Raw genomic sequence first — 22,089 nt, forward strand, 5'->3', positions numbered from 1 at the left:
GACTTGCCGTTTACTTGACATCCTCTGAAAGTGGCCCGTGCCGATCCACTGGTACAGGGGTGGAGGGAGGAATCACAGAAGCCTGAAACTGGCATGGTGAGCCCGTGCCAGCATGCAGGGCCCAGCCAGGCTGACAGCACAGCACAGCAGAGCAGAGCCAACAAGAAAGCAACCTGCGGCAGCTGAGCGTCTCCCCACCCTTTCATGTTTGCACTGCTGGGAGGTGTCCTGTGCTGGTCAGATGACATGGCCCAGCTTCACAGAGATGACAGAACATCAGTCCCAGCCCCCAACCCCCCAGCCCAGGCTCGGTGAACATAAAACTGATCTCTAGCCAGGCCTGTTCCCTGGTAGGAGGGGCAGAGCCCCCACTGGCTCTAAGGTGTCCTTGTGCAAACTGGAAAAAGGCGCCCCTTCCTCTGGGCAGTGAGACCCCACACCCACCCTTGCCCTTGGGCCAAGCATCCTGCGCACACATCTGTACGTGCCCGTTTCCCAGCCAATTATGTTTTACCTTCCTGGACTTTTGGCTCAGCCATCTAAACTAGCGGTCCCCAACCTTTTTGGCACCAGGAACTGGTTTCGTGGAAGACAGCTTTCCCACGGACTGGGACCAGGGGTGGGAGGAGGTGATTTCGGGACGATTCAAGCACATTATTTATTGTGCACTTGACTTCTATTATTATTACATCAGCCCCACCTCAGATCATCAGATCCGGGAGGCTGGGGACTCCTGCTAAACGAAGGCTGTTTCTAACATGTCTCTTCACAGGCTCTCCAGTCACCTAGTGGAACACCTCTCGTCCCTTGTGGCCCACCCCCCCGGGGAGATGTGCAGTCAACATTAAAGGAAGGCCTATGGGGAAGTGCAGTGACAAGAACCTGAGTGATAACCTGGGGTCCCCAAATCTCCAGGGTAGACCCCAAGACTTAGAACCCCAGTTAGTAGAAGGCTTTTTTTTTTTTTTTTTTAAGACCAAATGAGCTCCTGTGTTAAGAGCGGGTTTTGTCTTTGTTTCATTTCCTTATTCTGACTCTACGGGATACACAAGCCTCTGTCTCTCCCTGGCTTGGGAGCACCTTTTTCCTCTTTATCCTTTCTTCTTGACAGAGTTCAGAAGGAACAGCTGGCTGCCATCTTCAAGCTCATGAAGGACAACAAGGAGACCTTTGGCGAGATGTCCGATGGTGACGTGCAGGAGCAGCTCCGGCTCTACGACATGTAGGCCGCCTCCGCCTGGCAGGACGCCATGACAGCTGGGTTGCGAGAGCTGGGCCGCGACAGCTGGGCCATGACTCTGCCCCGACCTGGGACCCACACACTTGCTATTCTCAGACTTTTGTAGGCTTCCTTTTATCTTATATACGTAGATGTAGAGATGTAGCATATACAGAGTTTTTCAGATCTTGCAGTTTAGATATCATGTTACAGGAGTCAGGACAGTTGTCCTCAAAGGAGAAAAAAAAGTCCCTGAGTCCTTTGGCTTCTGTTTGCTGGGGAGGCCCCAGCTGTGACATGGGTTCCCCTCTGAGCCTGTCATCTGATCCCAGTTAGAACCTAGGCAAGCACCGGCCCAGAAGGGCTGGCTCGAAGCCTCAGTTCCCCACCTCCTGCATCCCCCTCCAACCCAGCACACGGTGTGGAAAAGATTCAGGGATGCTGTAAGGAAGAGTATCAGGGCCCGCTGCCCGAGTATCCAGCCTATTAACACTACACCTTCCTCTGCCTTGGAAGAATTTCTGGAAGCTTCTGTCACTGTATGGAAGCAAGCCTAGGGGAGCATCTCTAAAAAAGCGAAAAAGTCTGATTCAAAGACTCACCTTCCATCCTGGAACAAAGCAACGGTATCAGAGTTAGGACCCTCTAAGAGTGTCTCTTATTTAACCATGACACTTACTTTATATATAATTAAGATTTCTGTGAGTGCTCATCACGCAAATGCTAGACACTGTCAACAGGAGTAAAATATGCAGCACAGTCCCTACCTTGAGAGAAATTAAAGTCCTGTGGAGGAGAATTCCCTGCTGGCCCAGTGGTTAAGAACCGTGGATGCCGAGGCTGTGGGTCTAATCCCTGGTCAGGGAACTAAGATCCTGCAAGCTGTGAGGTACAGCCATAAACAAACAAATAAAAATCAAGACCTTTGGAGAAGCCAGGTGCACATGCAGAGAAAGAAAACCTCACCAGTTAGCATTCAATAAAATGCCAAAATGACCTCATGAAGAGTGTCTGGGCCACCTTAGCACGTCAATAAAGTTCTGTGAGTCAGTGAGTGCACAATGATGACAGTAACAGCGGTTCTTCCATGCTGTCCAGATCCTGCTTCTGACCACCCCACTGGCAGAAAAATCCATAGCCAACTGAATTAAGGAGGGTACGCTAAAGGGATAACCTAAGAAAGTTCTTGAAAATATTTTTTATTTGCTGAAATAAAACTAAACACACGGAAGTAAAAGCAGCAGTGGTGTTTTCCGAACCTCAATTTAATAATTACGGGGAACACAGTGAACTTTCTTTCCTCCTCTCTTGCTTGTTAGAGGGTTTCCCAGGCCCTTTCCCCCATCTGTCACAGTAATTGCTTTAGCTTCTTTGCCGACAGTTCGCAACAGGGGGGTCTGCTCTCTGTGTTTGTTGTTGTATCCAAATGTCAGTACTTTTGTTCTTTTTTAAATATTATTTTTATCTTTTGTGTCACCGCTGTTTTAAAATGTTATGATTTAAGTATTGTTTGTTTCCTCTCTCATGTCCCAGGGATGCCCCCCACCCCCGCCCCGCAACCAGGTTGTCTTCTGTCTTCCTGCCCGCCCTGAATGCATGTCAGCAGAACTTGCACTGCCATGCAGCCACTTTATGTCTCTTTCCTCGCCTCCTTCTTCCAGTCCTTCTCTCATTTTATCAAACAAACAAATGACTTGTGGGTAACTGAGTCAAAATTCTCATGACTGCAGAAAAAGTAAATTGCAGGAAATTTTATACACTTAGTGCAGCTAAGATGTTCCAACTGCAAAGAACTGAAAAGTCCAACTCAGGTGTCTTAAACGAGAGGAGAACCAGGGCATGAGAGGAGTCCAAAAGCAGAATGGCTGCAGGTCCAGAAGAGTCAGGGCCCAAGCTATAACTCTCTTAACTTGGACTTCCTTGCACTGTCACAAACCAGTGCTCCTCATGGTTGCAAGATGGCTGCAGGAGTTCAGATGTCACATCCAGAAGCAGGAAAAGGTACATTTCTTGCTTGTGTCTCTAGGAGTAAGGCAACTGATTCAGGTGCCCCTGAATCAGGTACACCAACTGGCCAGAATGTCATGTGTCCATTCCTTCACCAATCACTAGCAAGGAGGTGGGACCACCATGGTTGGCTGAGATGTCTGGGGCTGGGACCAGCATCCTCTAAGCACATAGTCACGCAGAGGAGCGGGTCACTGGACCTCACTGGGGCTCTGTGAGAAAGGGGTAGGGTACAGATAGACAGGATCACTCTGTCACCTGATGGTGACTTGGAAGCCAGTGTCTGAGTGCCCAGCATACATGACACTCCTGGGTAGTGGTTCTGTTGCCCAGGATCTGTGCCTCTGATGGTCTGCAGAAGCACTGCTGGCTTGCTACCATCACTTGGGTGGTTTTGACGCCATTTCCAGATAAGCCCTGGCTTCTGTTTATATAGGACTTCCCTGGTGGTTCAGACGGTAGAGCGTCTGTCTACAATGCGGGAGACCTGGGTTCGATCCCTGGGTAGGGAAGATTCCCTGGAGAAGGAAATGGCAACCCACTCCAGTACTCTTGCCTAGAAAATCCCATGGACAGAGGAGCCTGGTGTCCATGGGGTCGCAAAGAGTCAGACGCGACTGAGCGACTGCACGTTCACGTTCGTTCTGTTTATATGATTTCTGTCACTTCGTCTGCTTCACTGGGACACCAGTGGTCAGAAGAGTCCACTTAAACCCATTTTCAATTGACACCCATATGTCCTACCAGATATCAACTAGAGATCAGGAAAATCAAAGCCCCTTCAGAGCTTGCAGAATCAGAGCTTGTTCTTAGAAGTTTCTGGGAGTCAGTGCAACAAACACATAGCCTTCTCTGCAAGCTGAAAGCAAAAGGAAACAACCATAAGCGTCTGGAGGAAGAAAATTAGATTCCAACAGGGCCATTGCATTGTCCTTAACAGAGAACCTTTGTTGAATTTTGGACTTCTGCCAATCTCATAGGTCAGAATGTTAGCTCAGTAAAATTTTAATTTGCATTTTTCTTATGAAAAAGTTTGCACGTCCATTCAAATGTTCAGGGGTTTCTGCGGCACAATTTTCATCCGGGCAGTCATAGCCTATATTATATAGTCTGAGGAACCACACGCCCGCAGATTGGACCAATCGCTTTCCAAGGCCAATATCCCTTGCGGCGCCTCAGTGGCTCAAGCATCTGCTAATCTATCGTGAAAGGCGGAGCCCTTGATTGTCATTGGGTGCCTCACCCTCCCATCCCTCCCCGCCTCCCTCCGAGGCGGGAAGTCGGGTGAGTCCGGTCGCATCCTCAGTGTCCGGTCAGGTTTCCTCAGTGATTGACAAGAGCCTTTGTCCAATAAGGAGCGCAGGCTGGCTCATCTGGCCCGCTCGAGGCCTTGCCATGCTCCTGGGCGGCGGCGGAGGCAGCCTGGAGCTGGTTCGGGAACCAGATCTCCGTAGAGTGCGCGCCCACAGGGCTACCTTGTAGTCCAGCGCCTCTCGGCGGCCACGCCCACTGAGCTCAAGTCAGAAGATCCGTCCCCTCACCGAGATCCCTGACACTTAGCGGTGCGACATGGCGACATGTCCCGCCTGGGGCCGCTTTCCAGTTCCCTCCTGAAGCCAGGCTTCCGCAAGTGAGCAAGCCGACCACCGTGTTAGACCAATGATACGGAGATGAATTCGAGCCGGTCCCTGCACCCCAGTGACTCTCCAAGCCCGCCCTGGACTCCCAGGCCACGGTCCCGCCTCTGAATCCAACACACCCTCGACCTCCCTCGGTGTTTAGGCAAAATCCAACAAATCCTCCGATCAAGCAACTCTACACACCCATATATTCTCACCAAGGTGTCTGGTATTACCTTCAAGCAGGGGCTAAGTGAAATGAGTCACCTTCTTTCATCTGTGCTCGCCCTTCCACATTATGCCCGAGGCGCTTAAGCTGAGGTTTATCAAAGCAAGCGCTGAGTTAAGTGTGAGATCAAGTTGGACTCAGCCTCCTGGAATGAATGGTCAAATTGTTTCCATTCTGACACCCAAGTCCGGCCCACTGGAGGCTCCATAGCCCTAGACGGGGTTCCACCGACAGCGAATCTTTGGGCCTGATGGCGGCCTGGGTCCTCTACAAAATGAAAAAGAGACCCATGCCCCAGAGCATGCCGAGTCATCAGAGGTTACTGAACTGTTAAGTAATCCACAGTCTGCAATCAGAATTTCTTTATAAATTTCTCCTCCCCCCGCCCCAGCACCTCTTTAGGTGCCTCAATTACCTTTTGTGAGTGCTCCAATAGGGGACAGGTTAAACTGACAGGTTGTCAGTTATTTAGCCTCTTCAAAGGTTGATCACACTTACTTCAGAACTGTGTGAGATGATGTCTTTGGTTCTCTTGTAATTAGCGTCAATGATGCTCCAAGTTCAGTTTTAGGAGAGGAAGCAGCTGGCAAGGGGAATAAAATTAAGAAAATTGTTCCAGGAAGAAAAGGTTTAATGGAGGAAATGAGAGCAAGGAAGTCAAAGCACATAAGATTCAGATCTGAATATTGAGTGATGTGAATTGGCACATTTACCCTCTCAGACATTTATTGAGTCTGGCTTCAAGCACAAACGCTACGCTAGGTGATGTAATGCAAAATGCCTAGCTGAAAGGCAAGGTGCGGGATAGGTTCCCTAAGTTTTCAGAACACTTGCTGAATGCCTTGCCAGTGTTCTGTCACGAATCTTCACAACTCTGTGAAGGACATAACATTCTCCTACAGAAGAAAACAGGATTCAGAAAAGACTGATGATCCAATTTTTAAAGATGAGCAAAGAATCTTAATAGACTTTTCTGCAAAGAAAATATACAAATGGCCAATGAGCACATGAAAAGATGCTCAACATGCAAATGAAATGTAAATCAAAACCACAAGGAGACGTCAATTCAGGACCACTAGAATGACCCTGGAGAAGGCAATGGCACCCCACTCCAGTACTCTTTCCTGGAAAATGCTATGGACGGAGGAGCCTGGCAGGCTGCAGTCCATGAGGTTGCTAAGAGTCAGACACGACTGAGCGACTTCCCTTTCACTTTCACGCATTGGAGAAGGAAATAGCAACCTACTCCAGTGTTCTTGCCTGGAGTATCCCAGGGACTGGGGAGCCTGGTGGGCTGCCGTCTATGGGGTCACACAGAGTTGAACATGACTGAAGCGACTTAGCAGCAGTAGCAGCAGAATGACCCTAATTTAAAAAGACAATAACAAGTGTTGGTGAGGATGTGGGAAAATTGGAACTGTCACACACTTTTTTTTTTTTTTAATTTTTATTTCTTTTTAAACTTTTTATCCTCACTGCATGGCATGTAGGATCTTAGTTCCCTGACCAGGGATTAAACCCACATCCCCTGCAGTGGAAATGCAGAGTCTGCCAGGGAAGTCCCCTGCCCCACACTCTTGATGGGAAAGTAAAATGATACAGCTGCTTTGGAAAACAGTGGCAGTTCCACCAAGTATTAAACAAAGAATTGCCATGTGACTTCACAATTCTACCTATATACCTGAGTGAAATGGAAACATACCCTTACACTCACCACAGAAAAAGAAACAGCAATTATGTGATGTGATGAGGTGGAAAATTATGTGACATGATGGAGGTCATGTAAATAATTTTGCAATATATACATGTATTAAATCAACCCATCATATGCCTTAAACTTACACACTTTTATATGTCAATCATGTCTCGATAAAGTTGGAGAAAAACAAAAGACATGTCCATACAAAAACTTATAAATGAATATTCATGGAAACATTATTTGTCAGAGCTAAAAGGTGGAAACAACCCAAACATTCATCAACTGATTTATGGACAAGCAAAATGTGATAAATCAAAATAATGGAATATTCAGGTCAGTTCAGTTGCTCAGTCATGTCTGACTCTTTGCGACCCCATGAATCACAGCACGCCAGGCCTCCCTGTCCATCACCAACTCCTGGAGTTCACTCAGACTCACGTCCATCAAATCAGTGATGCCATCCAGCCATCTCATCCTCTGTCGTCCCCTTCTCCTCCTGCCCCCAATCCCTCCCAGCATCAGGGTCTTTTCCAATGAGTCAACTCTGCATGAGGTGGCCAAAGCATTGGAGTTTCAGTTTCAGCATCAGTCCTTCCAATGAACACCCAGGACTGATCTCCTTTAGGATGGACTGTTTGGATCTCCTTGCAGTCCAAGAGTCTCAAGAGTCTTCTCCAGCACCACAGTTCAAAAGCATCAATTCAGCTTTCTTCACAGTCCAACTCTCATATCCATACATGACCACTGGAAAAACCATAGCCTTGACTAGATGGACCTTTGTGGGCAAGTAATATCTCTGCTTTTCAATATGCCATCTAGGTTGGTCATAACTTTCCTTCCAAGGAGTAAGCGTCTTTTAATTTCATGGCTGCAATCAGCATCTGCAGTGATTTTGGAGCCCCAAAAAATAAAGTCTGACACTATTTCCACTGTTTCCCCGTCTATTTCCCATGAAGTGAATGGAATATTATTCAGTGATAAAAAGGAATGAGGTAGTTACTTGCTACAGCATGGATGAACCCTGAAACTTTTAAGCTAAATGAGAAAAGTTAGATACAAAACACACACACACACACACTTTGGGATTTCCCTTGTGGTCCAATGGTTAAGAATCTGTCTTCCCATGCAAGGGATGCCTGTTCCATCCCTGATTGGGAAACTAAAATCTCACATGCCACAGGACAATTAAACCTGAGCACCGCAACTAGAGAGACGCCCCAACTAGAGAGACGCCGCCATGCACCACAAGTAGAAAAAGCCCATGCCCCGCACAAAGATCCAGTGCAGCAAAAAGAGAAACCCCAAATATTGTATCATCCGGTTTATATGAAATGTCCCGGGTAAGTAAATTTACGGGGCTTTCTTTTTGACTCAAAGATAAAGAATCTAAATCTGCCTTCAATGCAGAAGACTCGAGTTCAATCCCTAGGTGGAAAGGATCCCCTGGAGAAGGAAATGGCAACCCATTCCAGTATTCTTGCCTGGAGAATCCAGTGGACAGAGGAGACTGGTGGGCTATAGTCTGTGGAATTGCAAAGGAGTCAGACATGTCTTAGCAACTAAACAACAACACACAAATGTGTAGACGCAGGAAGGAGATTAGTGGTTGCCTATGGCTGAGAATTGGCTCAGGAGGAAGATGGTATTTGGGGGAAGAGATGAAAGCACTCAAAATCGATTGTGATGATGTTTACACAACTCCGTGTATATACTAAATAGATGAATGGCATGGTATATGAATCATGGTATATGAAATATATATATTTTTGATTCTGATATATATAGTTTTTGCTTTTGTTTGTGTTTGGTGGCATTTCAGCCCAAATGGCAACATGAGCACATATTGTGGATGCCTCTTTAATCTTTTGGGTTTTGGTTTTTTTTTAATCTATAACCATCAGGGGGTGGAAATAAAGACATGCCTTGGGTGTGTAACAATTTACAGCTAATGTTTCTTATGAGCTTGTGCCTGGCTCTGTGATAAGAACTTGATGTTCTATGTGATATAGTCCTTATGGAAAAAGTGGTGTGTGGCAGCTTGGGCCCCTGGGAAACCAATTCTAAATTGGAGATTATCATAGAAGAGGTTCATTAGGAAGTCCTCCTGGAGTCAACACCCGTGGTGAGAAGGGAAGGGGGCAGGACTGGAGTGAGGGAGAATCCAAGTCCAACACAATCTCCGTAGAGGCCAAAACAGACTCTGTGGGGAGTTTTCAAGATGGGATGGCCCTTCAGAGCCTATGGGGTGTGAACACCAGCTTTTAATACCACTTTGCCCATCAGTCATAGGATGCTGGCTACCCTGAGAAGAAGCTTGTTCTCCCCAGTGAGGCAGCTCACCATAGGGAGGGAGCTTTACTTTATTTATGGTTTTATGTGAACAAGTTATAGCATTTGGTAATAGATTTCTGGGCTTCCCTGATGGCTAAAGTTCTTTTTTTTTTTAAGTAATTTTATATGGAAAATTTCAAACATATGCAAATATAGAGGGAACCATGTCGTAAAACCCTCCATATAAACTACTATAAAGGTCCTACTGTATAGAATATTTAATATCTTATAATAAACCATAATGGGAAAGAATATGAAAAAAGATGTATATATATATAACTGAATCACTTTGCTGTACACCAGAAACTAACACAACATTGTAAATCAACTATATTAAAAAAAATTACAAAACCAAACAAAACCCTCTGCGCTAATCACTCAGTTTCGACAATTACCAATGTTTTGCCAATCTTATTTCATTTCCTCCCCTCACCCCGGCAAGTCTTTTTCAGCCAAACCCAGACATTATGTCATTTTACCCATAAATACATCAACATGCATTTTTAATGAGTATTTGAAAAAAAAACATAATCATGTGCAACTGTTCTGCTTAATAAAATTAATAATTCCTCAGTATCATCTAATCTGATTGCTTAGCTGTTTTTTTTTTTTCAGATCAGAATCCAAACAAGGGCTACACATTACATTTAATGATTGTGCCTCTAATCATTTATATAATAATCTTTCCTCCATTAAAAAAATCACATTGATTTGCTAAAGAAATGTCATTCATACGTCTTATAAACTCTTGCACCGGATTTGGCAGGTGGGGACCTCGTGGTGTAGTTTCCCCAGTTCGTTACACTCTGTGTTTCCTGTGACCTGGTGGTTACTGCCAGCCGCTTGCCGTATTCAAGTGCGTTGGTTTTGGCCAGAACTCTTCACAGGTGGTGCCATGTTTAGCCAGGACTGGCCAATGAACTTGGGTGGAGGCAGTCTTATCCCTCCAGGATCCCACCTCATGGCTTTAGCCTTGATGCTTATTGCCTTAGGGGCTGCTAAGATGGTGGTTTTCTAATTCTGTTATCCCTCCTGCACTTATTACTGAAATTCTATAAATAACTTTCTTTTATCAGTTCTTTCCTTTCACTAAAATACAGTTTGAACAGGAGAGAACATTTTTTACATTGGCTCCTGTGAGCCTTTTTCCCCTTTGGTAAGTTTTTAAATTTTTGAAATAATGTTTGATTTACAAAATAGTTACAAGAGTAGGGCAAAGAACTCCCACAGACCCTTCATGTAGATTCCCCACTTCACCACTTTTGCTTAATCATTTTCTCTCTCATATATACAACTTAAAAAATATTTTATTGCAAGATATTTGCTTTACAATATTGTGTTGGTTTCTGCCATACATCAACATGAATCAGCCACAGGCATTCATATGTCCCCTCCATCTTGAACCTCCCTCCCATCTGCACACGTAATGTTCCTTTACCTGCAAATACAACAGTGTATGGGGGGCTTTCCTGGTGGCTCAGGTGGTAGAGAACCTGCCTCCCAATGCAGGAGACGCAGGAGACATGAGTTCGATCCTTGGGTCAGGATGATCCCCTGGAGGAGGAATTGGCAACCCACTCCAGTATTCTTGCCTGGAAAATCCCATGAACAGACGAGCCTGGGGGGCCACAGTCCAGAGGGTCACAAAGAGTCAAGACGGAGAGATGGAGCAGCCACACACGATAGTGTATATTTCCTAGGAACAAGGACGTGCTCTGAAATAACCATGACCTTAACATCGATACAATGCTATTCTTCAGTCTATGATCTTATTCAAGATTTGCCAATCATCCCGTCTTTTATTTTAAAAAAAATTTCTACTTGAGGATCCAATTCAAGGTTAAGCATTGCGTTTAATTATCCTGTCTCTCTAGTCTCCCGTAATGTGGAATGGCTTCCAAGTCTCTTGATCTTTCGCAACCTTGACATTTTTGAAGAGCACAGGCCAATTATTTAGTAGATTCTGTGATCTGCTAACACAATTAGTCTTTGATAGCTTCCTTGCTTTCTGGCAAAACAAGATGTCCCAAGTTCATCTGTACCTTAACTATTCCTTATCCTAATGACCATTTCTCTGAAGATTCCTGGTTTCCTTCCATATGAACCAGGGCTTTGAGATGGGAACTGAATTCTGATGATGCTGCTGTTGATGGGGAATGAGACCACTGGAGCTGGGCTTCCCCCCACCCCCACCGATGGTGCCCCATCCCCCTTGTCTGGGGGAACAGCAGTTTCAGACTGGCCTTTTCGGATCAGTTTTTCTGACCAGGAAAATCAGGGAGGAACATACGGCCGTTGTCCACTGGTGTGGCTTGGGGTATGGTTCAGCCAGTATAATCCCTGAGTACACTCATTTTTCATTTTTCGTTTGATGGCCTGAAGGTTTCTTTGTCTTTTCTTATCTAACACTATTAATTTATTGTAGTCAACTAGAGGTACAAACACAGACCTGGGGCATCCAAGTCTGTCAAGGAAGGGTCAGAACACCTGTATAAACATTAGGCAATTGAGCAAAACAGAACTCCAGCCATAAACACATACAGTGCCTCAGAGGAGTCGCTTTGTCCCAGTTCAGTCAGCCCGCCTGTGCATCTCTGGAGATCATTGTTCTTGGTTAGAGTCCTTCCCGTTGTGGTTTAGAAGGGCTCCTCAATGGGGAATGGCTATTCTATCAGCCATCCTCTCTCTTGCGCTCATGAATTATCTGAAAGAACAGACGTCTTAAGTGATATGCTGGGTGCTGGGTTTCTGCTATTCCCCTGTCCTAAGGACCACAGCTCCCAGGGAAAAACGGGAAGTCTGAAGTCAAAGGACAAGAAGAGGTTGCCTCCCCTTGGGATGCTAAGGAGCCTGCCCATTTGACTGCTGCTGCTGCTGCTGCTAAGTCGCTTCAGTCGTGTCCAATTCTGTGCGACCCCATAGACGGCAGCCCACCAGGCTCCCCTGTCCCTGGGATTCTCCAGGCAAGAACACTGGAGTGGGCTGCCATTACCTTCTCCTCATTTGACTGCCAAGTTTCCAAATGGAAGCGGAGCAGAAAATGCTCCAGGGCCGTCTCGGGACACAACTGCAGGTATCAGAGAGGAGGGAGACTGGGGAGGAGGGGAACTGTGGTCCAGACAAGAATCTAAGTGCAGCCTTTTCACTGAGCCTCAGCTCAGTTCTCTATTTTCTAAGGACCACCTCCCCACCATCCTGGCAGTTGCCCTTCCTGTCCCTTGCAATGTCTTGGGCAGGTTCAGTCCCTTTAGGCTGTTGAAACTCAAGCCAGCTGTTTCAAATTCCACTTGCGTATCTGAGGCAGAGCTTCCTTAGCTCCTCTCCCGGGCACAAGCTGGGGCACTGATCCTGGCAGCTGGGAGGACAGGGGAGACAGGGCATGGGTGTGGTCTGACTCTATGGCGTCTCTCACTCCGTCTCTTTTCAAGGCCTAACTTCCTAGCTTCTCTGGTGTGGAGAGCATGAAATGGAAATCCCTGGGTTGGGAATTAAGGGGGAACCAGGTGGCACAGTGGTAAAGAATCTGCCTGCCAATGCAGGAGACGCGGGTGCAACCCCTGGATTGGGAAGATCCCCTGGGGAAGGAAATGGCAACCCGCTCCAGTATTCTTACCTAGGAAAGTTCCATGGACAGAGGAGGCTGGTAGGCTACAGTCCGTGGGGTCTCAAAGAGTCAGCCACAACTTAGTGACTAAACAACAACAACAGGGAGCATATGATTACCTTTTGGGATAAATATTGGTATGGTTATTGTTGTTGTACAATTGCAATCAGGCATTTAAAATTCTATGTATGACAAAGCCAGTAGCTGATGCAGTAATGAAAGGTGAGTCTGTTGCTTCTCTTTATGCACTGTTGCACCTGAAGAGTGATGCTTCTGCATGGAGGGGGTACAACCACAGAGATCACGGTCTCACATCACTACCTCGCAACACAGGTAGTTCATTTGGGGTAAATGGATTGTCCAGCTGTGCCTTATAAACTGGAGGGTGCTTCTGGTAATTTCTTCTGAGTACCTTTGGAAAATTAAAATTTACCGAATCTTTCTGTTTGCCTTTAGGTTACATTTTTTTTAAGGCTTACGGATCGTACAGCACAGTCTGCTTGACAGCATCTGACTTGCAAACCTAAAAATAGTTGAATTCTTCCTTATGTATCATTTTTGGTAAAGGATATAGTTATACTCGTGCAGATTTAATCATCTGCTGCTGCTGTTAGTCCCTTCAGTCGTGTTGCTGTGGAATCCGGAGTCGCAAAACACACCTCGGAGAAGTGGAGTACAGTTTATTACACCAGTGGGTCCAAGGGGAATCAGTTCCCAACAAGGACCCTGATGTTTCTGAGAGGCCCAGTTTTATACCTCCCACTACATGACTGGTTACATGTTAGCAACCTCTTTGTTGTATATGATTGAGTTTTACAAGTGGGTGCTAGGAGAACAGACAATTAAGGTTAGAGGGGGGAAACAATGATTGTGCATCAAGGGCGGATGTCTCCACCGTTAATCTAACAGGGGCAGCCTGACCTTATCTACACTCTCCGCTTGCCATCCGTAGGGAGGGAAGTCTCCAGGAGACCTGGTTTTCACTAGCAACGGTTTCCTCACTCTTGGGCAGGGTTCAGGCCCCATTCACATCCTGTCTTTAAGATGGAAGACAGGCTTCAAGATGGGGTCTCTCTTGCTTTCCTCACACTGGCCCCAATAGTGCCTGACTCTGTGCGACCCTACGAACTGCAGCCAGCCAGGCTCCTCATTTCATGGGATTCTCTGGGCAAGAGTACTGGAGTGGGTTGCCATGCCCTTCTCCAGGGGATCTTCTCGAACCAGGGATTGAATCCGGTCTCCTGAACTGCAGGCAGATTCTTTACTGCTGAACCGCCAGGGAAGCCCATTTAATTATCTAGCTTTTATCACTTAAATTGTTTTTAAGTTTCAAACATCATGTGTTCATACGCATTTTAATTTGCTATCAGAGCCAAAACTTGAGTTTTTTCATCTAGCCTTTATGGGTAAAATTGATATCCCACACTAAAGAGTTTTAGCTATGATCTTGCAGAATTCAACACTAGTAATGGTGAAAATTAAAAGCAAAGTAAAAGCATCATTTGTTGAGTTGTGCAATCATTTTTCAGTGTCTCTATCTTTTTAAAATTTATTTGTTTAGCTGCACTGGTTCTTAGTTGTTCCATGCAGGATCTAGCTGCCTGACCAGGGATCAAACTTGGGCCCCCTGCATTGGCAGCGTGGAGTCTTAGCCACCAGACCACCAGGAAAGTCTCTATCAGTCTTTTAGTACGATCTTTAAAACAGGAATTCTCAAGAAACTGTTTTTTCTTTTTCTTTTTTTTTTAAGATTTGTGTGTGTGTGTGTGGACCAGTTTTACAGTCTTTATTGAATTTGTTAACAACATTGTTTCTGTTCTACCTTTTAGTATTTGGCCATGAGACATGTGGGGTCTTAGCTCTCCAACCAGGGATCGAACACATACCTCCTGCATTGGGAGTTAAAGTCTTAACCATTAGACTGCTAGGGAGGTTCCCCATTGTCTTTTTAAAGGGCAATAGTTCCAGATTCAGTATTCAGGGAGAAAGAAAGTATTGTTAGGAAGAAGATCTGAATTCATGACAGAACTCCAGAAAATGCTACTTGGAAATGCTAACTAATATACTTACTGTCATACCCAACACTTATAAGAGTGTTAAGATCAGTCACTGGAGTCAGCAGGAAGCCAGGAAGGAACGGTGGAGAGGCCCAGACAAATAGGCTTGAGTAAGGAAGAAAGATACCAACGTCAAGAGTGAAGGGGAACAGAGAGCTGAGACTGACCATCACAGAAAAGGCTGAGGAATATAGAAAAACTGCAGAGGGTATCCTGGGGAGAACTGAAAGGGGAGACAAAATATTTGACATTGTCCAAAGGAGCAGAAGGCAATCGGAGAAAGCAAAGTATAGGCCCTGTGAACATACAGATCTCAAAGTTCCCTTTATGAGAATCTAAAGAATGAGATCCAACCAGTCCATTCTGAAGGAGATCAGCCCTGGGATTTCTTTGGAAGGAATGATGCTAAAGCTGAAACTCCAGTACTTTGGCCACCTCATGCGAAGAGTTGACTCATTGGAAAAGACTCTGATGCTGGGAGGGATTGGGGGCAGGAGGAGAAGGGGACGACAGAGGATGAGATGGCTGGATGGCATCACTGACCCGATGGACATGAGTCTGAGTGAACTCCAGGAGTTGGTGATGGACAGGGAGGCCTGGCGTGCTGTGATTCATGGGGTCGCAAAGAGTCGGACATGATTGAGCAACTGAACAGAACTGAACTGAGAGAATGAGATACTGAAAGGAAGAGTCTATTTGCCCTTAAGGAGGGTGTCGCTGTCAATGCAAATCACAGAGGCTCACTGTGATTGAGAACCAGGGCTGGACATGCTATATCCTAGACAGTGAGCTCTCTGGAGGCAGGCCTGCTGCGGCCTTTTTGTTTGTTTGTTTGTTCATGATTTTGTTTAGTTATTTTGGCCATGCTGGGTCTCTGTTGCTGCGAGTGAGCTTTCTCTAGTTGCAGAGAGCAGCAGCTGCTCTCCAGGTGTGGTGCTCAGGGGTCTCGTTGCAGTGGCTTCTCTTGTTGCAGAGCTCCGCGGCATGTGGGATCTTTCTAGATCAGGGATCGAACCTGTCTCCTGCATTGGCAGGTGGATTCTTTACCACTGAGCCACCAGGGAAGCTCCTGTTTTTGTTGCTTTTGCCATGCCATGCAGCCTGTGGGATCTCAGTTCCCCAACCAGGGACTGAACTCCTACCTGGAATCTTAACCACTGGAACAGCAGGGAAGTCCTGTTGTAAATCATTCTTATTATATGATTTGGTCAGCAGTTGCCTTTATTGGTGGCAATGGTACAATTAGGTGATAAAAGTTTCCATTGAAAAGCCACTATAAACCCATGTTCTGTGTGCAATTAAACATGCATTTCTGAGCATCAAGGCCAGGCTAAAGCTTAAGAACAAAACACAATAAATCTTCCTTTACAGGCAGAGAAAAGATTCCATGAACTTCTTATTTCTGAAAAGCCTGCTGGTCAGAGAAAGGGTCAGCGCTCTAAAATAAACATCAACACTCCCACCAAACGGCCAGAACCAAGGCAGAGAACGTGACACACCCAAGTAGGGCCTGAACTCCAAGGACCAGGTGGTTCTCAGCCAGTGAGAATGAACTCCTAGCCTGGAAGCCAGAGCTGTCGATTTTAATTCTGTGTTGTGGAGTTGACACTGCAAGCATGAAAGAAACTGTATGTAATTAGTTTCTTCTCTTCAGAGAGCTGTTTAAATGGCGTATTCTACCAGCAAGTGGTTACATAAATGACAGCGCAGCACAAAGAACCCAGGTGGGAAACTGGATAAAACCCCTCTGATCTAAGTACTATCCCTCTTCGCCTGCTTTTTCAGGCTCTGGGCAAAATCAAAACCTTGCCTGGTGGTCCTGACAACATGAGTTACTGTCTGCCTTGGCTTGAGTTTGCTACACCAAGGTTCCCATTAGCATTTTCTTGTTCTGCGTGCTTTGAACTTTTGATTTTTTTTAATATCAAAAATATAGCTCCTTAGGGGATTTCCATGGTGGGCCAGTGTCTAAGACTCCACGCTCCTAATGCAGCGGGCTTGGGTTCGATCCCTGGCCAGGGAACTAGATCCCACCTGCTGCGACTAAAGATCCCACATGCCCCAACTAGGACCCAGCACAGCCAAATAAGAGAATTTTTTTTTTTTAATTAACTGCTCAGAATTGATTTCCCAAAGCTTTTTACTTCACTTCCACCATTTACAAGAAGCTTGAGTTGTGTGAGAGAGGTTGTTCTGGAGAAATACCAGAAACGCGGAAGAAAGATGGACATGTTCTCTGATGACTGCATGACACTCATCACACAGCAGTCTGAACAAGAAACAGACACACGGGTTTAGCACCGCAAGTGCCGTGTTTAGCAGACCTTTCAGATTATCTGGCACAAACCATGAAGGAAACCAGCACCATCCACAACATTCTGGAGCTCCCGTCATCCCCTCCTGGCCAAACCCGAGGGCCAAGTCTCCGCCGAGCACCCCAACCCCACAGTTAGAACCTGCTCCAGCTCAACACCCGCCGTGGCTTCTCTTAACACGTAGAATACATTGCATGTTCTACTTTTCTAGGATAAGGACAAATACAAGGAAAGAATAAGAGGCTTGATTCCCCTGTAGAAAGTAAAGGAAGAGATACCCTTTCTCCCCCACTTTTCTTTTTATATTTTTAAGATTTTTTTTTTTTTTTGAATGTAGATCATTTTTAATGCCTTTTCCTGGTGGCTCATCTGGTAAAGAATCCCACGTGCAATGCAGGAGACCCTGGTTCAATTCCTGGGTCAGAAAGATCTCCTGGAGAAGGGATAGACTACCCACCCCAGTATGCTTGGGCTTCCCTGGTGGCTCAGACAATAAAGAATCCCCCCTGCAATGCAAGAGACTGGGGTTCGATCCCTGGGTTGGGAAGATCCCCTGGAGGAGGGCATGGCAACCCACTCCAGTATTCTTTTCTGCAGAATGACAGTGGACAGAAGAGCCTGGCAGGTTACAGTCCATAGGGTCGCAAAGAGTCAGACATGACCGAGCGATTAAGCACAGCATAGCCCTGAACTTGTTACAGTGCTGCTTCTGTTGTTTATGTTCTGGTGTTTTGGCCCTGAGGCATGTGAAATGTGAGCCCCCTGACTAGGGATCGAACCCCTACTGCCTACGTTAGAAAGTGAAGTCTTAACCCTGGACCACCAGGGAAGTCCCTCCTCCCTTTTCTTAGAGCACTTGCTTTGGAAAACACTTAGATTCTCTGTCTCTTTGAAATGTATGTGACTTCTGAAAGCTAAATAATCTTCTCACCAGACCTGTTACATCTCCTGTTTTAAACTAGTGGATTAATTCGTTTCATTTTTGGCTGCCCTGGGTCTTCGTTGCTGTGTGAGGGCTTTTCTCTAGTTGTGGTGGGCAGGCTTCTCATTGAGGTGGCTTTTCTTATTGTGGAGCACAGGCTGTAGTGCTGTGAGCTCAGGAGCTGCGGCCCACTGCTTTGTTGCTTCATGGCACGTGGGATCTCCCCGGATCAGGGGTTGAACTCGTGTCCTCTGCATTGGCGGGTGGATTCATAACCACTGGACCAGCAGGGAAGTCTCTTGGAAATGTCACCCTCAAGGATGAGTGAGAGCCACCCATCTCCCAGTTTCTCTGGGAGCTCAGAAGCCTGCATGTATTTCTCTCTGGATAAAGTCAATTAGTGAACACACTGATGGTTCAGGGGTCAGAGGGTACAGGTTCAGTCCCTGGTTGGGGAATTTTCTCGTGCTGCATGGTGTGGTCAAAAAAATGACAGAGCCAACTAGTGAACACAGCCGCCAAGGGCAGTTAGGATGAACGCTGTGACAAACGGTGCTGCCAAGGCCTCTTGATTGAGAAGCAGTCACTGCTTATCATGCGAACATGTTTTCGATGAGATGTATCTGCTCACCTGTAGGAAAGGGCGGGATGTCTTCCTGTCTTATTAGTGGATGGCCTCTGATACACAGCACATTCTGGTTTAATGCTAAGTCAACAACGAAATTGTTTTCTTTCTTGCCTGCCTTTGCGGGGAGGTTTTCTGGGTCAAGAGGAGGTGATTTTGCTTTTCGCTCCGCCTACGGCCATGCTGGCTGACCTTTGTTCTCATCTTACCAAGCGCTGAGCGTGCACCTGACTCAGGGCCCTACATTTCTAGTTCTATCCATTCAGCCCAGTTTCTGCCCATAGATTTCTGGTGACTTGGCTTGCTTCCTTTACCTGGTCACTCCCCAGAGAGCCTGTTCCTGATCACAGCTCTCACCCCTCCCCTTCTTCATTTTTCCTGATAGCACTGACCACTGTCTGTTCATTGACTCATCTCTGCTGTAGAAAGTTAATCTCTGTGAGGTCAGGACTTGATCTGTGCTGCTCATCACTGTATCTGCCACACTGAAGGTGCTTGATATTTATTTTTGTTCGGTGGCTAAGTAGAGTCTGACTCTTTGTGATCCTGTGGTCTGCAGCACACGAGGCTCCTCTGTCCTCCACTATCTCCTGGAGTTTGCTCAGATTCATGTCCATTGAGTCAATGATGCTACCTAACTATCTCATCCTCTGCTGCCCCCGTCTCCTTTTGCCTTCAGTCTATTCCCGCATCAAGGTCTTTTTCAATGAGTTAGCTCTTGGCATCCGTTGGCCAAAGTATTAGAGCTTCAGCTTCAGCATCAGTCCTTCCACTGATGAAAGGGGAAGTAATAATTAAAAATAAGTCTCATGCAAATTCCCTGGTGGTCGAGTGGTTAAGACTCTGTGTTTTCATTGCCAAGGGCTCAGGTCCAATTCCTGTTCTGGGAGATAAGATCCCACAAGCCTCAAGGTGTGGCCAAAAAAAAAAAGTCTTCTGCCAATCCTGAAAAAATTAGTGTTAGCCGCTCAGTCATGTCTGACTCTGTGCGACCCCATGGACTGTAGCCCACCAAGCTGCTCTGTCCATGGGAGTCTCCAGGCAAGAATACTGGAGTGGTTTGCCATTCCCTTCTCCAGGGGATCTTCCGGACTCAGGGAGCGAAACTTGGTCTCCCGTATTGCAGGCAGGTTCTTTACCATCTGAGCCACCATCCTGAAAACCTCTCCACAAAGGCACTTTCCACACAATTATTAACATTGCAGGTGGCCTGTCATGCAATTTGGCCATTAATTCTCAACTCTTTCTTCTCTAGGTCCTGGTGGAAATCTGGGCTAGATGTGGCTGGGGTAGAATTTTCCTGCTAGAGTCTTATCCTCAGCCTTCCTGGTGCTGCCTTTTGAGAGTCTGTGTCCCATCTCATTCTGTGGGTCTCACTGGCCATGATGGGAACAAGGCCCGGGGAACCTTGCTGTACTTGTGCTGGTCAGGCCTCCTCCTCTGTGGCTACAGCGGACCCACGTGTCTTCTGCCACACGGTCACATGCCAACTTTCAGTTCCTTAGCAGTCCAGTGTTTAGTGATCACTCAACAAATGCAAGTTAAATGAATTCACCAGCAAAAACTTTGATTTCGAGTCATGTTGTTTTTAAGAATTAAAATAATAAATGTATTTATTTGGCTGTGCCGGGTGTTAGTGGCAGCCCAGGATCTTCATTGCAGATTTTTGGCACATGGGGTCTTTAGTTGCAGCATATGCGAGCTAGTCCCCTGACCAGGGGATCAAACCCAGGCCCCACGCACTGGGAGCTTGGAGTCTTAGCCACTGGACTACCAGGGAAGTCCCCATGTCATGTGGCTTTTACATACCCAATGACACCAGGGGCCCAGTGTCTATCAGACAGTTATTCCTCCAAAAGGAGAAGCAATGGGATGGTAGATGACTTCCAAAGCCCTGGGGAATGGTAAGCTGTGATCTTAGAAAATGAACAAGAGTTCTATTGTTGATATTGGAGCCTTACAAGAATAAGAAATACCGTAGTTGTGTCCAGAGACTGAAGACCCATCATCACACGAGTCTATTAGTGTCTGCCTGGCCTTTCCAGCAGCCTAGAGGGCTCACAACAGGCCATTTGATCCAGTTCAGTCTCCAAGATAAGCACACTTGCTTAGTGTGACCATCCAGGAGGCAGAACATTCTGTATGGAAGAAAGGCTAGCAAGCCAACTTAATATTGAATCCTTGCCTAGGGCACCCTTAACCATCTACTCCTTCATTAAACAGCGATGATTCATGAATGAAAGTTCCATTTTTTTTCCCCCATTTGCACCAAATCACATTATTTTTGCCTTGGTCTTCCTACGAGAAAACTCTAAGAAATGGATATACCCATTACTAAGAAAAATACTGTGGTTTTGGGAAACAGAAGCATTCTAGCTAGAAAAAAATAGGAAAGTTTGGCCAAAGGGGAGTATAGAATGGTCTTACCTTCAGACAGGGATAAGAAGGGCCTCTTCCCTGGACCTCACACGGTAGAAGGCCTCACCTCACATACATGTACAGACTTAAAGAGCAGCGAGCACTTAGGCCACTTGTCTGGTGCTCAAAGCTGCTATAGCATGACCCATTACCATCAACACACAGCTTCGTGTTTTTTTTCACTGTGCTGGGTCTTCGTCACTACATACAGTCTTTCTTTAGTTGCAATGAGCAGGGGCTACTCCCTCGTTGCAGGGCTTCAGCTTCTCTTGCAGCAGAGCACGGCTCTAGGTCATGTGGACCCAGTAACTCTGGCTTGAGGGCTCAGCGGCCCCATAGCACGTGGATCTTCCCGAGCAGGACATGGGGAGTCAGGTTAAAATATTTTGTTTTAATGTTTTAAGAAAAAACAATTTTTTAGCAATAATGACCCAGCACAGCCAAGAATAAATAAGTAAAGAAAGCAGTGTGTATCCCCCCAAAAGAAATCTAAGGGAAAAAAGAATCTGAGCAGAGACATCAGAAGATGCACACTCTGCACAAATCAGGAAACAGAATTAGTTAGGAATTAAATAGATAGGGACTTTTCTGGTGGTCCAGTGGCTAAGACGCCGCACTCCCAAATGCAAGGTTCATGGTCAAGGAACTAGACCATGCGAGAGCGTGCCGCAGTGAAAATCAAAGATCATTCGTGCCGCAGCTAAGACTCGGCACAGCCAAATAAATAAATATTAAACATTAAACAAAATAAAGTAAACACATAGTTGACATACAACTCAGTTGACATACTCCAATGTATCTATCCAACAGAAGCAAAACCATATAACCACACAAAAACCTACACATTGAATGTTCAGAGCTGCATTATTCATAATAGCCAAAAAGTGGGGAGATAAAAACCCCAAATGTCCATGAACTGACAAATGGAAAAACAAAATGCAGTGTCTCCATACAATGGAGTATTATTATTCAGGAAAAAGGAATGACTCATTGACTCCTGCTACCATGTGGGTAAACCCTGAAAACATATGCTAAATGATAGAA

The 22,089-nt window shown here is 46.0% G+C and overlaps 1 protein-coding gene and 1 long non-coding RNA gene across 2 annotated transcripts in view; one reads left to right on the forward strand and one right to left on the reverse strand.

Moving 5' to 3' along the window:
* The window catches only part of MXRA7 (matrix remodeling associated 7), a 31,404-nt gene extending 28,948 nt beyond the window's left edge, over positions 1–2,456 (forward strand). Inside the window, exon 4 of the mRNA XM_069542199.1 lies at positions 1,112–2,456. Within this exon, the coding sequence (XP_069398300.1) occupies positions 1,112–1,226 (115 nt within the window). The 3' untranslated portion in view covers positions 1,227–2,456. The remainder of the gene's footprint in view (positions 1–1,111) is intronic.
* Positions 2,400–21,563, reverse strand: LOC138929726 (uncharacterized). The gene is made up of 4 exons (XR_011445934.1): positions 21,055–21,563; positions 5,490–5,657; positions 5,082–5,341; positions 2,400–4,085 (listed from the first exon to the last, which is right to left on the reverse strand). It is a non-coding gene; the product is annotated as an uncharacterized lncRNA (long non-coding RNA).
* Positions 21,564–22,089: the final 526 nt, after the last annotated feature.

This window comes from Ovis canadensis, chromosome 11 (assembly GCF_042477335.2).
Source record: "Ovis canadensis isolate MfBH-ARS-UI-01 breed Bighorn chromosome 11, ARS-UI_OviCan_v2, whole genome shotgun sequence".
Lineage (NCBI taxonomy): Eukaryota > Metazoa > Chordata > Mammalia > Artiodactyla > Bovidae > Ovis > Ovis canadensis.